Raw genomic sequence first — 18,201 nt, 5'->3', positions numbered from 1 at the left:
AAACTGTCAGGATTTAGTCCGTCAGGACATTCATAGAATCGTTCCCAAGTCAAAATGGGTTCATAATAACATCCAATGAAACGCCCATAGAGACGTGACAGAACAGCATGCAGGGCCTGTCATGGATCAAGAGTTTAACCAAGCAGCCCAAATAAGGAACAGCCTGCACGGTCGGTCCCCAGTGTCCAGCCTGATTTGGATCAAAAGCATCCCTTCCAAGCCTTTCCTTCCTGTTGCTCTGTTAAACTAAACGTCTGTCTCTGTGTGACTGACTGCGCCCTGATCCTCTTCCTCGCAGACACACACCAGGATTCCATACAGTGTTGTTTTTGTCAGCGCATTTCTATTTTTAGTTTTAAGTCATATTCCCTTGAATAGTTTTCATTTCGTTTTTGTCACATTTTAGTCACCCGGAATGTTTTAGTGTTAGTCTACTTTTAGTCGACTAAATATTATACGACTAAAATGCATTTTGGTGGGCATTGATGTGCCGATCTACAAGCTCACATCTATCCGATCTACAAGCGATCTACAAGCTTGTAGATTTTTCAGCATGCAACCAAGTGTAAAATGACTTATACAGGAACTTTTGTCCACTAGTGCATTCCTAACATTTGAGTCTAGTTTTAATTTGTTGACGAAATTGACAGTATATTTACTTTACTAGTCATAGTTTTTGTCATTATTAGTTTTCATGTAGTTTCCATTCAGTTTTCGTCAGTGAAAAAAGATAGTCGACATTTTTAGTTTTAGTTTTAGTAAACGAAAACAACACTGATTCCTTATTATTTTCCATAGCCTACAGACCATTTTGGACGACAGCTGATACACACGACAGTACAGTCGAATTAGAAATACTTACTAATAAATATTTAACTTTGAAAATAGCAATGACATGTGTCATGTGAGCTTGTAGATGGGTATCGATTACTTTATGAAATTATTGATTTTATTTTATTTTATTATAACCGATTAATTTGATTTAATGTGTGCGCGCGTGCGAATGAATGAATGATTTTATTTATTTACGTGTCTTGACTGCCTTTTGCAGCCCATCCCTTACGGGATTATTTTTACAGGACACAATTTACAGTACAATATATTTCCTGTGCCAACACGCTGACACCAAAACACGAAACAAAAGTAAATATCATACAATGTATACATAACATAATCATATATAAGGAGATAATGGACAGAAGACCGATTTGCGTCTAACTTTGTGTGTGTGTGTGCGCGTGTGTCCCCGGCAGCAGCAGCAGCCTGGGGGCGGGGTGTGAGCTCGTCGTCCTGGCGGGGGGGGGCAGCAAGAGGAGGAAGGTGCTCGGCCGAAGCAGACAGCAGCTCCTCAGGGCCGACGCCTCCCGCGTGTGCGCCCGGACCCGGCCTCTGGTCACCTACCACAAGCCCAGACTCTTCACCCTCCACCTCCACACCACCTCAGGCGGCTCACAGGTATGCTGCCCTCCACAGTACTACCTCCACACCACCCCAGGCGGCTCACAGGTATGCTGCCCTCCACAGTACTACCTCCACACCACCCCAGGCGGCTCACAGGTACGCTGCCCTCCACAGTACTACCTCCACACCACCTCAGGCGGCTCACAGGTACGCTGCCCTCCACAGTACTACCTCCACACCACCCCATGCAGCTCACAGGTATGCTGCCCTCCACAGTACTACCTCCACACCACCCCAGGCGGCTCACAGGTATGCTGCCCTCCACAGTACTACCTCCACACCACCTCAGGCGGCTCACAGGTATGCTGCCCTCCACAGTACTACCTCCACACCACCCCAGGCGGCTCACAGGTATGCTGCCCTCCACAGTACTACCTCCACACCACCCCATGCAGCTCACAGGTATGCTGCCCTCCACAGTACTACCTCCACAGCACCACCTCAGGCGGCTCACAGGTACGCTGCCCTCCACAGTACTCCATATATGGAGCTGACCTGTTCTGACATTCCATATATAGATAGATAGATAGATAGATAGATAGATCTTTATTTGTCTTTGCAACGTGTACAACGAAATTAAAAGTGCCAACCAATCAGTGCATTATATCACAAAAACAACATACTGTACAAGCTAAAACAAAACACACATGACTTCTTGTTATTGCACAACCCCAGCAGGACTAATGCACAAACATGTAATTTCAGCTGTTATCGCACAACAAACCCTTATTGTACTAATGATAGCAGAGAAAACTAAAATGTGTCGCAGCAACAGATCATTTTTTAGCAGCATTGAGTGCAACTACCGCTGTGGGATAGAAGCTGTTACTGAATCTGTTGGTCTGATCTGACCTCATCAAACACTGTACACTCAAGACACGCTCCATATATGGCCAGTACAGAATTCATTCCATATGTTGATCTGACCCACATGCCAAAGCACCATGCAGCGCTCGCCCAGCAGTCTGCTGTCACCCAGGCGGATGCGTGCACGCGACCGGGCGAGGTCGCTTCTCGCCCCAGGCGTCTTACTGGTATACTGTACGTACTGTAGTTTTCTATTATTAGTCTCTGAGCAGCTTACTGTACCTCTAGCACCTAAGGGCTCTTTTAATTTGGTTATTGAGAAAGGGGGAGCGCATAATTATCTCATTGCTTGCCTCCTACTCATTTTAACAGAGCCAGATTGAAAATGGCAACCCTCTACTCACAGATTGCTGCTGCATAAAACTACCATTTTGACATCTGATGTCTTCATTTTCTATAGTGCTGTTTAACACAGCGTAGTGCGTAGTTTGAGTATGCTAGGCTAAATTATCCCCATAATGTCCATTTCACTCAAACGCATTGAGATTCCAGTTAGATTCAGACAACTACATGCAGTTCTCTGAGATAGTTTCAACACATTGTAATCTAACCTCTGGATTAGTGCCTTTTTCATGAGCCTAGTAAAGCTAAAATAAACAATTATTTTGCAGTACATTCAACTCTACATTATAAAGGTTCTTTATAAAGGTTCTACCATAATCATTTTCAGTACTTGTCTATTTTTAAATTAAGTTAATTTCATATAAAAATGGTTCTCTCCTTACATGGTATGTGCCACCTACATGAGCAAGATTAAGTCAAGCATTAATTCTACTTCTATCAGTTTTGAATTTATATATTTTCGGTGTATATGCTCAGCCCTACATATAATACACATTCCAATCTATCAGTTCACCAAAACATAATTGCCTTTCTTTGGTCACCACCCAGCCTTGTAATTGCGGGTGATATATCATGTGATGACATTTTGGCTATATATGAGTCAAAGTGGCATTCTAATTATGAATAAGTGCCAATAACAAAGCAGTGTGCCAGCTTAACTGTGATATTATTAGCAGCAGACCCAGGAATCTCAATGACGACCTAATGACTTTAATCAGTGTGATTAAACCCTGGTAGCTTCTCCAAGACATCATGACTCACTCCATAACAATGAGAGAGAGAGAGAGAGAAGAGAACCATGCACTACCTGAGATAATATCACCCCTGCGGCTATGCTCTCTGCCGCCTCCATTTTCGAGTGCCTGACGTGGAGGATGAGAGAGATCATATCGTTGCAGAAAAGCTCTTATCCACCATATATTTTATCTTTTGTGTTTCTTTGTAAATTAACACAGTACAGCGTCACACGAAAGCATCAGATGTACAGTAGCAGATCCACAAGCTTGAACCATCTACTCGTGTTGTGTTTTTTTATTTTATTTTTATTATCTCTCTCTCCTGAAAAGTAACTGTTTTGGACATAATGAGGTTTCCACCCGACAGAGACATACAATCACACTCACATTTGTACACGCAGAGTAAAGATGTGAATAGCGATGATTTGATTGGCTGAGCAAAGTACATATTGAAGACCAAAGCAGTGGTGGAAAAAGTACTCAATTGTTTTACTTAAGTAAAAGTAGGCAATACTGCAATTTAGAACTACTCCGTTACAAGTAAAAGTACGGAATTGAAAATGTACTTGAGTAAAATTGCAAAAGTATCAGCATCAAAATGTACTTGCGTTGCGACACATTTTGAGCTTGTAGATCGGCTATTTTCAAATCGCCAAAATGTATAGCGTTGTTAATGTATGTTTTCTAATGGAAATTAAGATCTCCAAAGTAACTAGTAACACAAGATTTCAAATAATTGTAGTGAAGTAAAAGTACACATTTTGGCTCTGAGATGTAGTGGAGTAGAAGTAAAAGTACTGAAAGTTGGAAATACTCAAGTAAAGTACAAATACCTCAAAAGTGTACTCAAGTACGGTACTTAAGTAAAAGTACTTAGTTACTTTCCACCACTGGACAAAAGTGACGGCAGAAAAGTGAAGACGCCAAAAGTGAGCACGGAATGTGACGTATGATGGTGTACGATTAAGCAATAAGCCACGAGAAGTCTCAGGATTTGAGCAGTTGATGACGTGTGCACTCCTCGACTCATCTCATTCACCACAACAAACATGGCGGAGCTAGTAGTAGCTAGCAGTGACGTTACAATTTCCGACAATTATCTTTGCAGAGACGGAAAAAATCGTTTACATTCGATTCAGCCATAACAAATTTGATTTCGAAATATTACGGAGACTGCTAGTGTGGCAAGAAGATTTCGCTGCTGCTGTGTGCAATGCATTAGAGAGTATGTACTACTGTGGGACAGGAGGAATGAGGAAGTAGGAACGGAACGTGTTTAGATGACGCCACTTTTTTTGATATACGCTGATTGGCTGAAGGGGTTGTCCGTCAACGTTACTCTCCCGCCCCACGGCTAAACAGCCACACACACACACAGGCGATTATGCCAGACTCTCCCCCCCTCAGGCAGAATGCAGATCTGGCGAGGGGGGGGGGGGGGGGGGGGTTTACCCAGGCTAGGTTATGGGTGAAATTTACACCGGTCACGTGACGGTAACCAGCCAATCAGAATCAAGTATTGGGACTACCCGTTTTAGAATGATGTATAAGAGCGCCCCTCACTTCACACGGGTGTGATTCCTCTTTATCATCTTACCTGCTGTGTCTTTCTCTCTCTCTCTCTCTCTCTCTCTCTCTCTCTCTCAGCGGGTGGACAGTTCTCCCTCGTCCTCCTCCTGTCCATCATGCTCCTCCTGTGACCCTGTGGCTCTGTGCTCTGACCCCGCCTGCACCTCCTCCTCCTCCAGAACCTCCGCCTGCACCTCCTCCTCCTCCAGAACCTCCGCCTGCACCTCCTCCTCCTCCAGAACCTCCGCCTGCACCTCCTCCTCCAACACCTCCTCCTCCAACACCTCCTCCTCCAGAACCTCCTCCAACACCTCCTCCTCCAACACCTCCTCCTCCTCCGGCCCCTGCAGACCCCACCCTGTTCTGTCTCTCTCTTCAGGTATACGAGGGAAAGACGTGTGTTTTACACCAGTGTGCCGGTCGAAATTCGATGTGGAAATAAATAAATAAGTCTTCTAAATCACGACAATTTTCTGAAAAACATGTTTCTCTGTCGGTGGTGCTCAAATGTCAAGGATCCCCAAAATTATATAATTGGCTGCCGACCCCCCCCCCCCCCATCTGAAAATATGTTGTTCCAGTGACCTGCCAGAAGCAAAGATTTTAGTTAAAAACGTTTGCTCTGAAAGAATATATTCAAAGATTTGCACCACAATTTCATGATTTTTCAAATATAGCAGACCTACAAGCTCGTGGCACGGCACTCTGTGCCACGCTATGAGCTTGTAGATCTGCTATTTTTCAATAGCTAAAGTATAACATAATGCTTAAAACACAAAAAGGGATTCCCGCCCAAAATGGGTTCTTTTTCATTTCAAGGACCCTTAGTTTGAAATGAACACAGACCCCCATTTTAATTTGATACCTTTTCGTTTTATTTATTTTTAAATCTCTGGTGGTCCCCGGACGGCACCTGATGTTTTGCGAAACAGTCGTTTACAGAACTGTTGAATTACAGAGTTGTCTGGTTGTATTTAAGAACGGAACCTTTATAGGTAAATTGACCATTATCATATCCACTTAACCCTTTTACTGCTGCCATTTATTGAGAAATTAGGACCTAATTCATGCCAGCATTTTTTTAATTTGAGCTCTTATTTTGAAAAGCCACATTTTGCCTCAACCGGAAGTGAGCTTATCCCTGCCAGCTTTACGTTGCCAAGACAACCTTTGTTTACATAATCGAATCATGCCGGTACATTTTAGCACTTCACAACGTCGGCTCGTGCCGTCAAAGAAACGCTGTTTTGACCAAAAATGCCATCTGGGACAAGGAATAGGAGATACAGGCGATTGAAAGAAACGGATAGAATGGATTCTTATGGCGACGGTGAATTAATATGAACGATCCAGTGCAGTGCTAACAACATTGCTAGCTAACCGGCTAACGTGAGTAGCATTATGGCTTGATCAATCATAAGCACTATAAAAGAGCAATTGCCGAAGGGCTTCGGCAATGGCAGCAAGCGTTAATATCAAATTAATGCTTCAATTGCCGAAGGGCTTCGGCAATGGCAGGAAGACGGTTAAAATACGTTGTCGCACATCAATAATAGCAGATCTGAAATGTTAGTCTTCTCCTTAACTGACCCACTTTGTAGGATTTAACAATGGGCTTATTCATATCAGGCAACTGTTCCTCTCCTCTCCTCTCCTCTCCTCTCCTCTCCTCTCCTCTCCTCTCCTCTCCTCTCCTCTCCTCTCCTCTCCTCTCCTCTCCTCTCCTCTCAGACACTCCCCTGTCCCATCATTTGCAGACAGCCCTGGCCAGAGAAGAATGGCTCCAGAGGCCTTTGGTGATCAAGGCTGAACGATCCAGTCCAGGACATTACAACTCTGCAGGCTGTGAGTCCACACTGCTGCGCAACAGTATGGACCATAGACCAATTATTTGTTTACAAACAAACAAAAAAATCACTAACATCACTAAAGAAATCACTAAGAATCCCCAAAAAATCATAGAAATTTGACAGTCATTGGACAGTCATTGGAACTCCATGTAGAATCACTAAATCACAAAAAACCAGGGGGGCAGTCAGCCAGATATTTCCTGAAGCCTCTTTTGAAATCGGGACTTCCTGAAAGTTCATATAATGGCCTGTTGTGGCGCTGGACTGGACCCAAAAAGCCCCATAGAGGCCCAACTTCACCTAGACTGTATTACCTTAATAAACATGGTCATGAATACTTTCTGCTTCCAGTCACTAGTTTAAAGTCTCATTTCTAATGTCATAATATTCTTTTTGGAAAATTATGGTCCCATTTATAAAAGAAATGACCATAAAGTCGCGTATGTTCTGAGGGGCGTGTCTACCGTTACAGTCTATGATCGGGATTCCCCTCCCACTCGAGTCAAAATAAAAACCAACGGAGAAGAAGGGGGGAAGTCCCGCCTCGTTGTCTGGGCCAGCCAATGGCCAGCTGGACCAGAACGGATCAAGAAAGATGGCGACTTACAGTGCATTAGAGTGCAAGGAATTTCAGGCCCCACTAAAAAAACACTGATTTTTTTGTGATTTTCAGTGCTTTTTAGTGGTTCTTTTGTGGGGGTTTTTTTATACCAATGACTGTCAAAGAGTCCTTTTCTATGATTTTGTTTTAGTGATCAAAATGTTGGCACCCCTTCTGAGATGGTGAGATACCCCTTAAAGAGTGCGTGTACCAAATTTGGTGCTTTTATCCACCGAGTAACGATTTGGCCATTTATTGCCGATAATATCCCCTACTATTATTCACTGGTGACCCGGAAGTGGACAGACAGACAGCGACCGAGCAAAATAGACAGCGGGTGAGCGATCGCTAAATTATTAGTAAAAAAAAAAGGGGTCGGGCACCTAAGAGTTGCGACACACTTTGATCTCGCCAGAAAGCGGTGTGTGTGCTATATGGACTGTAGAAAGCGGTGTGTGTGCTACGTATATGGACTGTAGAAAGCGGTGTGTGTGCTATATGGACTGTAGAAAGCGGTGTGTGTGCTACGTATATGGACTGTAGAAAGCGGTGTGTGTGCTACGTATATGGACTGTAGAAAGCGGTGTGTGTGTGCTATATGGACTGTAGAAAGCGGTGTGTGTGTGCTATATGGACTGTAGAAAGCGGTGTGTGTGTGCTATATGGACTGTAGAAAGCGGTGTGTGTGTGCTATATGGACTGTAGAAAGCGGTGTGTGTGTGCTATATGGACTGTAGAAAGCGGTGTGTGTGCTATATGGACTGTAGAAAGCGGTGTGTGTGTGCTATATGGACTGTAGAAAGCGGTGTGTGTGTGCTATATGGACTGTAGAAAGCGGTGTGTGTGTGCTATATGGACTGTAGAAAGCGGTGTGTGTGCTATATGGACTGTAGAAAGCGGTGTGTGTGTGCTATATGGACTGTAGAAAGCGGTGTGTGTGCTATATGGACTGTAGAAAGCGGTGTGTGTGTGTGCTATATGGACTGTAGAAAGCGGTGTGTGTGTATGCTATATGGACTGTAGTTGAATTGAGATCCATTGAGATAGAATGAGAACTTCCTCGTTCCATTCTGACAATGGGAGTCTATGCTTCTCTCTCCTTGTTCTCTCTCTCTCTCTCTCTCTCTCTCTCTCTATCTCTCTCTCTCTCTCTCTCTCTCTCTTCGGGTCTCTCTACAGTATTCTGGGGTAGTTGAGGATTAGCGGTGTGAGACCTCATTGTGCACTTCAACCAAGCTGCCTAATCCCCCATAGCCGGTGAGCCAGTCACCCAAAGTTGGACAGGACCTGTAATGTCATGCCGTGCTTTCTATTTGTGTGTTATATTGTCTCTTTATTGTCTTTAATGGTGTTTAATGTTTGTGTTTGCACCGTTTGTTTTACATCACCATTGAATCACCTAATCAAGACTAGACTTTAATATATTAGAGCCCCTCACTTCACACGGGTGTGATTTTTATATACCACACCATAGACAACCAATATAAGGCAAAAATGTCCAAATTCCATCATGCTTTAAGTAGTCAAACTAGGGAGTTTTCATGATTCGGAATCCATTCCAAGCATGAGTTTTGCACGAAAAACGTCGGCACAAATGTGATGAGGTCAGCACATTTTGGGCAAATTTGGTCTATGGCCGAATTTAGGCCAAGGAGTGTTTTTTGTGCAAAACTAATGCTTGGAATGGATTCAGAATCATGAAAACCCCCTAGTTTGACATACTACTAAAAGACAGGCTACTTAAAGCATGATGAAATTCGGAAAGGTTTGCCTTATATTGGTTGTCTATGGTGTGGTATACAAAAATGTCCATAACTTTTTTTCGCAATGTTTTCCGGCAGAGCAGACCTCTCATTCTGTGGACCTTAATGACCAAATGAATAGAAAAAAAAAACACAAATAAAATCACAGGTTAAACTAAGCTTTTGGGACTGTGGCCGCCCGACTACTAGGGGACTGAAGAGGGATTTGGGACAGCGAGAGGAAATTCCTGTGGTGTACTAACTCTCTCTCTCTCTCTCTCTCTCTCTCTATCTCTAGATCAAAGTCACAGGCATCACATGAGGCAGGGGAGGGGTGGAGTCAGAGACCCGTCACCTGTAAGGTGGGCGGGTGCCGCTCAGACGCCAAACAGCAGAGCCAATCAGCGGAGGAGGAAAGGACACGCCCACACAGTGACAGATGGTAGGTTTTGTACCTTGTGTTGCTATACTTGTGAGGGCCAAATGTCTCTACCGCAAGTACACTATAGTATAATTTGAGAAATTAACATGATGAGGCCAATTTGATTTTTCAAAAGGACTTAATTTTTTAGAGTTAAAGGGACACTTCACCCTTTTTACAAAAAAATATATGTTAATGACGTTTAGAAGCTTTAGATCACTTTCCTGGGGGTATTTATGTGTGTAATATGTGGTTTTAGATATTTTAGATTGTAGCAGTGAGCCTGTTGTCTCTGATGTCATGGACACTGGTCTCACTACCTTCCTGGACTACAATTCCCATAATTCTGTGGTGCACTGCTCCTCCTTGTGGATAGGGGGAGAGCTGTCTTACTGAGACAACATGTAGTCCAGGAAGGAAGTGAGCCCAGTGTCCATGACATCAGAGACAACAGGCTCACTGCTACAATCTAAAATATCTAAAACCACATATTACACACATAAAGACCCCCAGGAAAGTGTTCTAAAGCTTCTAAACGTCATTAACATATATTTCTTTGCAAAAAGGGTGAAGTGTCCCTTTAAGAGAGGTCAGGTTTAGGGGTTCAATCTAATCTTTTAACCAAGTCACAGACGACATAAAGGGTGTTCAATTACGTTGATTTGTGGGAAAACATTACAAAAATCTGAAAAAATTGAGTTAGCTCATGTTGCGAGTAACTAGTTACTAACGAGTTACTTTACGTATAAAGTAACTTTCCCATTCAGTAACGCCATTATATTTACTTTACTGTGTTTTCAATGGGTGAGTTACCCACATTACATAATGTGATCCAAAAGAACCTCCTCCTCCTGCCAGTGCAGAGTCTGTCATGTAAACTGACAGGGTGCACTGAGTGCGCTCCCAGAGTATGCACGCACGCACACACACACACACACACACACACACACACACACACACACACACACACACACACACACACACAGTGGTCAAATGTAAACTGTGTATATATTTTGTGTTGTATTGTTCCACTACATTTCATAATGATAATTTCCACAGAACAACACAAAAACATTTTGTATAAAGTAAAGTAACTAGTAACTATAGTTACTTTCATAATTTAGGAACTAGTAAAGTAACTAGTTACTGTACTTTTAAAAGGTAACTTGCCCAACACTAGTCGTTTCTTCCCGACAGTGACGATGTAGAGTGTCGCAGTTTCCACCCCCTTTCAGAAGGGCGAGCGGCCCAGAAGAGAACTTCCCATGCTTTTTTCCCATAGACCTTTCAAAAAGTATTTATTTAAACACCTTTAAGCCTCGGACAAAGCCAACTCGGCTCCTGACAAATCATGACAATAAACATACGTTTTTGAGCCAAACAAATAATTAGAAAGACGAAAAAAAAAAATAGAGTTGTACCCTGCCCTTTTTCTTTCCAATTATCTGTTCGGCCCAAAATTTGTGTATTGTCATGATTTGTCAGGACAGTGGATTAAGAACCTCAACACGGATTTTCCTGGAGGCTTAAACATGCCTAAAATCAGATCTTGAACACAACAAAAACTTAAACTCAGGATTAAACTGGAGAAATCTAAAAATGATTGGATCAGACTTCCTTCGGATACATGGCGAATGCATTTATTCCTTGCATTGTGCCTACACATGTTGCGACTTGCGGTCGCAACATGTGTAGGCACAGTGCACTGAAGTTTTTTAATTCCCCCCCTTAACACAATTAAGAGAAAATAAGAGTAGTTTACTTAAACCCCAACATCCATATTCTGGGGTGGGACAATTTGCCAAAGTTATCAGATGTTCAAGCTCAGAGTGTTTGTCGACTTTCCAAGTGCAGTTGTAACTAAAGTCTGTTTCACAAGAGGATTTAAGTGGTAAAAGCTCTCTCTCTGTGTGTGTGTGTGTGTGTGTGTGTGTGTGTGTGTGTGTGTGTGTGTGTGTGTGTGTGTGTGTGTGTGTGTGTGTGTGTGTGTGTGTGTGTGTGTGTGTGTGTGTGATTTAAAAAAAATCAACTAAACGCAAGAGAGAAGAAATTAGGTCTCGGGCTGTGCTATAAAAATGTTTAACAGAGATCTATCTCTGTATGTTGCCCATGCCCTGTCACTCACATGGTGCTGTTTGTGTTTGTGTGTGTGTGTGTGTGTGTGTGTGTGTGTGTGTGTGTGTGTGTGTGTGTGTGTGTGTGTGTGTGTGTGTGTGTGTGTGTGTGTGTGTGTGTGTGTGTGTGTGTGTGCGCGCTCGCACATGCGCGTAGATGAGGAGGATTTTCTGTCCCAGCTCTCTGATCCTGAGGACAGTTCAGAGGACGCATGGTCACCCCAGACCTGTCACACACGCAAGCAGTTCACACCGGTAACACACACACACACACACACACACACACACACACACACACACACACACAAATTGAAAGGCAGATTGAAGGCTGGATTGAACCACTGGTGGGCCACAAGGATATTGCAAGTGTTTTCCCAAATTATTGGCAAAACACTTATTTGATTTTAATGATAATATGGTATTAAAGTGCATGATGAAAAGCCCAAAAGTTGACTACTGTACACCCCTATCCGGGGTAGATAAATCAGTTTGACTTTTACTGCAAACAGAACACAGAATATTAAAAAATCAACTAAACGCAAGAGAGAAGAAATTAGGTCTCGGGCTGTGCTATAGTATAAAGATGTTTAAGAGAGATCTATCTCTGTATGTTGCCCATGCCCTGTCACTCACATGGCTCTCTCTGTGTGTGTGTGTGTGTGTGTGTGTGTGTGTGTGTGTGTGTGTGCTTCTCCCCGCTCGCCAGGGGCCCGTCCGCAGACGCCAGGGGGACGACAGCGTGTACGACATCCACAACCTGGCCTTCCCCATGGCGCTGGTCTCCACGGCCAAGGTGGAGAAGATGGAGTACAAGAACATCCTCACACGCGGGTAGGTAAATATCAACCTGGCCTTCCCCATGGCGCTGGTCTCCATGGCCAAGGTGGAGAAGATGGAGTACAAGAACATCCTCACACGCGGGTAGGTAAATATCAACCTGGCCTTCCCCATGGCGCTGGTCTCCATGGCCAAGGTGGAGAAGATGGAGTACAAGAACATCCTCACACGCGGGTAGGTAAATATCTCGTCCAGGAGGCCTTCCCCATGGCGCTGGTCTCCATGGCCAAGGTGGAGAAGATGGAGTACAAGAACATCCTCACACGCGGGTAGGTAAATATCTCGTCCAGGAGGAGAGGAGAGCCAAGGAATGTGTGGAATATACAAGCCCACGGCGTATCACTTTGCGCTGCGAGCTTGTACATCTGCTATTTTTTAACTTTTTTTAAGTGTGAAAACTACCTATTTAGAAAGCATTTCGTTGAATGGGCCTCAGGGATTGATGCTTGCGTGTGTTACTGTGCAGGTGGAGGGTGGTGGAGTGCCCGTCCCCAGGAGGAAAACCAGAGGAGGTAACAGTTAACAGCCTGTTAACCAGTACTTAACCTGTGTTGTGGACCGTTAGGCGGGCGGCTGTGGCTCAGGAGGTAGAGCAGGTCGTCCAATGATCCGTGGGTCGGCGGTTCGAATCCCGGCTCCTCCTGTCCACAGGTCGAAGTGTCCTTGGGCAAAGACACTGAACCCCAAATTGCCGCCAATGGGTCGGTCGGTGCCTATAGCTTGCCACCATTGGGGTGTGAATGTGGGAAGTGAGGACGCTGGCGTCGACTGTTCGCCGCTTCACCTCCCAATGTATGAATGACTGGACCATTGTAAAGCGATTTGAGTACTTAGAAAAGCGCTATAAAATGCAATCCACTATTATTATTATTAACATGCTGGGTTAAAACCTGCGCACCGTGTTAAAGGAGCATTCAGTGATTTGGGTGATTTGGAAAAGCCCCCGGTCTGCCCCGGTAACAAGATGTGCACATGCACGCACTACAGTGGGGGGGGGACACGCAACAGGCCAACAGCACACACACCAAGGCCCGCCCCCCGCTCAATCATGATGGGAGGAAGGCCCCTCTCTATCCTGATTGGATGAAGGCTGGGCCCTTAACCTAAGCTTTTTTTTTTACCCCAGGGGTTAACTGGGGACAGGGAGGAACTCCTTATATGGTCAGCACACTCTATACTAGTAGGGAGGATTATCACATAAAAAAAGAAAAGTGATATTTGAATTAAGTGAAATCACTGAAGATGCCTTTGACATGGTGGGTCCAACAGGAGGCAGTGACGGACGAGGCGTTCCACCAGAGACACTCTGCGTCTGAGCAGAGAGAGAAGCAAGGCTGGTCCGCCCTGAGCATGAGCCCCAGCTACAAGCAGCCCTCCAGGTGGGCACGCACGCACGCACGCACGCACGGTCGCACGCACGGTCGCACGCACGCACGCACGCACGGTCGCACGCACGCACTGTTACTATTCTTGTGTGCGGACATCCACATTTTGGAACGACAATTGTGTTATTGCCCATTCCCTGAATCTAAATCAACTGGATTGTCACAGCTAGGTTTATAGGTGTAAAGAAGTGGGTGAAATGTTTATAACAAGCACTGTGTGAAGTGAGAGGGGCTCTTATTTGCGTCCTCATCATCACCTTCGTCTTCAATGTTTGTGTTTACACTAGCCGCAATTTGCAACTCTAGATTTTGTTAAAAATGGGATGAATCTAGAGTTGCAATACCCTCCATTGACTCCCCATTCATCCAATTTGCGTTTGCGATCTGCTTGTATTAAACAACGTTAAACTCACCAACATTGAAGCTCTAGGACAAGCTTGAATTATCCTTTCAATCTGCAAAACTTTTCTTTCATAAAAATCCACCGTAGACAATAGACATGTTATGAGTTACTTTCTGTCAAGAAAATCCATGCTGTGATATTTTTTCACAAGTGTTGGAGTTGGAGCACTCGTTTTTATTAATGGGTGGACTTGGGTCGTGCTGCTGCCTCCTAACCTGACTCTGCTAGTTTGCTCCGATGTGCTTCGATCCGTGCTTCAACCCATCTGGTACCCGAGAGGGACCAGGTGGGAGCAGGAGGAGGAACTCACTGCGGAGTCAGGTTAGCTCAGCTGTCTCCATTATGTGAGAATTCGAAACGGGTGGTATGCAGGGCTGTTCAGTTACTTTGACAAAATGAATGTCATGAAACCTTTAAAAGATCATTCTAATAGGTTGTGTTGTTATTCACTGCAGGTCGGGTAGCAGATGGTCAGCCAGTGTGGAAGAAGAGGCGTGCTCCTCCTGGTCAGAGGATGGGACGATGGACCTTCAGATGGACACGGAGGAGAGGACCGGTGCAGAGGAGTGGCTGGTAAGATGACCAAACTCAAAATACATTAGCAGCACTGCCACCCAAGTGCCCTGACCCCCTCCCTCAAAAATGCATTGACCGGCTCAAATGCATGAGTGTGGAAATATAGTGGCCCTCTGGAGTGAGTGTGGAACTATTGTGGCCCTCTGGAGTGAGTGTGGAACTATCGTGGCCCTCTAGAGTGTTTGTGGAACTATCGTGGCCCTCGATCTGGAGTGACCGTGGAACTATTGTGGCCCTCTGGAGTGAGTGTGGAACTATAGTGGCCCTCTGGAGTGAGCACGGAACTATAGTGGCCCTCTGGAGTGAGCACGGAACTATAGTGGCCCTCTGGAGTGAGCACGGAACTATAGTGGCCCTCTGGAGTGAGTGTGGAACTATAGTGGCCCTCTGGAGTGAGTGTGGAACTATAGTGGCCCTCTGGAGTGAGTGTGGAACTATAGTGGCCCTCTGGAGTGAGCGTGGAACTACAGTATAGTATAGTGGCCCTCTGGAGTGAGTGTGTAACTATAGTGGCCCTATGGAGTGAGTGTGGAACTATAGTGGCCCTCTGGAGTGAGTGTGGAACTATAGTGGCCCTCTGGAGTGAGTGTGGAACTATAGTGGCCCTCTGGAGTGAGTGTGGAACTATAATGCATCGTCAAAGTTGCACCACCCCTGCTACAGTGTTACAGTATAGGCTATGTCATTGTGCTGCTCATACGTCTATATTTCGGTGTCCTCGCAGCCTCCTCTCTTTCTCTGGGAGCTGCGCGTGTTTCCTCTGGCTGAAGACGAGGAGAAGGCCCTGTTCTCTGAGGAGGAAGAGGCGGCCCCACGATGCTGCCCAGCCCCGCAGCCAAGAACTACACCCCCCAGCAGCCCCAGCAGCAGCACCACTGTGCTGGCCTCCAAATCCCAGCTGTCCTCTCTGGCAATGTCCTCCAGCACCAGCACCACCACACCGCCCTTTGGTGGACAGAGGAGGAACTGCGCCCCCAACGGTCGAATCGCCTGTAGGTCATCACCACTGGCGTGTGTGCCCGAGAATATCTGCCTCATTTTAGATTTTAGCTATATTTTAACCACTTTAATCATTATTTTATACTACTATACTTTATACTATACTTTAAAACAAAAAATACAAGCCCATAGTGTGTCACTTTGTGCCCAATCTGAGAATCCCTTTGGCAAATAATGGGAAATCAGCGACCCCTGAGTCAACAGTCTGTCTTGAATACTTTGTGCATAAAAATGTTTAAGCCATGATGTTTACTTTGTCATGCAACAGTGTCGTTTAAAAGTATCGAAAATATCCTATCTACAATCTCATAACATGTCGTGCTACGATGAGTTGTGAGCTTATAGATCGAATATTTCCGCTATATGGGTAAGAAAGCAACATTGCCCCAAAATGGACCATTTTCATTTTGTATGCAAATTGATTAGCGATAATTTTGTAATTAAACAGATTAGTTTGATTAACAGTTTCAGCCCTACTCATATACATTTTTTTCCCGTCATCCGCAGGAGCTCTCCGATGTCTACTCCTTGGGAACTACAATCTCCAACATCTTTGGAATACTTATACCGTAGACTTCTCAAGTAATTAGATAATGTTCTGCCTGGTTCTTCGATTTTGTATTCGTCAAGTTTAGTGAAACATGTCCCAACTAGAAAAAGTGCCCTTCTGGGCACAGGTCTCCACCAGGTTATCCACAGATCCGTGCAGTTAGAGGTAAAAACACTTTTCGGCCAGTTATAGCGCCACCTTGAGGTTGAGTTGAAATTGTTCATGTGGCATTTTGTCCTCGGCCTAGTGGGAATGTGGGTGCACAATTTCACGGAAATCACGCGATGTGTTCATGATTTGCAGCATTCTGTTTGAAACTGAGCACTCCTGTGAACTTTGGAAGCCAATCTTAACCAATCAGGATGGAGTGTGAGAAATCTGAAAGACCGGTTTGGTTGAATGGCTCTAGAGAGACTGTGTACCAATTTGCGTGATGTTTGGACAAAATCTGTAGGTGTGCTGTGCAAAAACTTGTTTTGCACAAAGCGGCCTCCTGGTGGCGCTATAACAGGCCGTTCTGGAAGGTTTGGGGCAGAGGTTCATCGTTGGCATCCAGGGAGTGTGTGTGCAAAATTTGGCATCGAGCGGGTTAACGGTGGCCGAGATGAGCTGCTCACGGACGGACGGACGGACACACACACACACGGACGGACACACGGACGGACGGAGTGCAAAACATACTCTCTCCCCATGCCTTCGGCCTGGTGGAGACAATTAGAGATGTCCCGAATCGGTATCGGATCGGCCCTTATTTATTTGGTCATATCGGGTCATGTGGAGTTTGCTTTGGAGTTGCCCCAAACTGCAAGTGCACATTTGAGTGAGGAGTCTGCTATAAACACAACACGAGATATATAGCTAGAACGCTATAAACACTATTCCCAGTCGGTGGACTTTTTCTTTTTTTTATTGTTATATATATTATTCTCTGGTATCGGTATTCGGTATCGGCTAACAGAAATTGTGGGATGGGATCGGAAAGGAACAAAGTGTATCCGGACATCCCTAATACCAATCCCCTACTACTTGATGGTGCTAATACTAAACAAAACTGTAAACCAGCATTAACCAGTTGTAGTCTCAGGTAGTATATATATAGTATTTCTATAGTAGTATAATTGTTATTTATTTCTATTCAAATTTGTCTCTGAAAGGTCTTATACTATATTATATCATATTATGTAATAGTATATATCAGAACTGTGTATTATTAGAGAATATATATGGGAATTGTATGTGATATAAACATGACCTATTTTATAGAATGTTTTTTTTAATGAACAAAAAGGGATTCGCTGTATATGTCTTTTTGCCTGGCACAATACGTTTGAGTGAACATTTATCTTAACCTTTCTTTTATCTATCTTTCTTTTTGACACGTTTTAATTAGATCACAATAAAATAAAACCCAAGCAAGGTTATTGTCACATAACTTATTTACTACAGTTGGCATGTCAGTGCAGTTACAGTTCTTTGCAACAATAGAGCGGCGCAGTCCCTCCCCCTTTCAGAACAACGAACGGCCCAGGAAATGAAAACGCAATGCATTTCCCCATAGGCAGTTTTTATTTAATTTATTTAAAGACCTTTTAAGCGTTGTACGAAGCCAACTCTTGTCGTGACAAATCATGACAACACACACAATATTTCGGGCCAAACAAAGAATTAGAAAGTAGAAAAAAACGGCAGGTTACAACACTTTTTTTGTTGTTTTTCTTCTTTGTAATTATTTTTTTGGTCCAAAATA

The 18,201-nt window shown here is 44.3% G+C and overlaps 1 protein-coding gene across 1 annotated transcript in view; it reads left to right on the top strand.

Moving 5' to 3' along the window:
* The window catches only part of kansl1l (KAT8 regulatory NSL complex subunit 1-like), a 52,495-nt gene extending 35,947 nt beyond the window's left edge, over positions 1-16,548 (top strand). Inside the window, exons 7-17 of the mRNA XM_083776173.1 lie at positions 1,257-1,455; positions 5,055-5,355; positions 6,708-6,821; positions 9,468-9,611; positions 11,862-11,959; positions 12,411-12,535; positions 13,008-13,053; positions 13,811-13,920; positions 14,785-14,902; positions 15,630-15,897; positions 16,412-16,548. Coding sequence (XP_083632299.1) covers positions 1,257-1,455; positions 5,055-5,355; positions 6,708-6,821; positions 9,468-9,611; positions 11,862-11,959; positions 12,411-12,535; positions 13,008-13,053; positions 13,811-13,920; positions 14,785-14,902; positions 15,630-15,897; positions 16,412-16,413 — 1,525 coding nt within the window. The 3' untranslated portion in view covers positions 16,414-16,548. The remainder of the gene's footprint in view (positions 1-1,256; positions 1,456-5,054; positions 5,356-6,707; positions 6,822-9,467; positions 9,612-11,861; positions 11,960-12,410; positions 12,536-13,007; positions 13,054-13,810; positions 13,921-14,784; positions 14,903-15,629; positions 15,898-16,411) is intronic.
* The last annotated feature ends 1,653 nt before the right edge of the window (positions 16,549-18,201 follow it).

This window comes from Protomyctophum parallelum (assembly GCF_964188405.1).
Source record: "Protomyctophum parallelum genome assembly, chromosome: 11".
NCBI classification, from domain to species: Eukaryota; Metazoa; Chordata; class Actinopteri; order Myctophiformes; family Myctophidae; genus Protomyctophum; species Protomyctophum parallelum.
The sequence above is the reverse complement of the archived record's forward strand: the minus strand, read 5'-3'. Positions and strand labels throughout refer to the sequence as shown.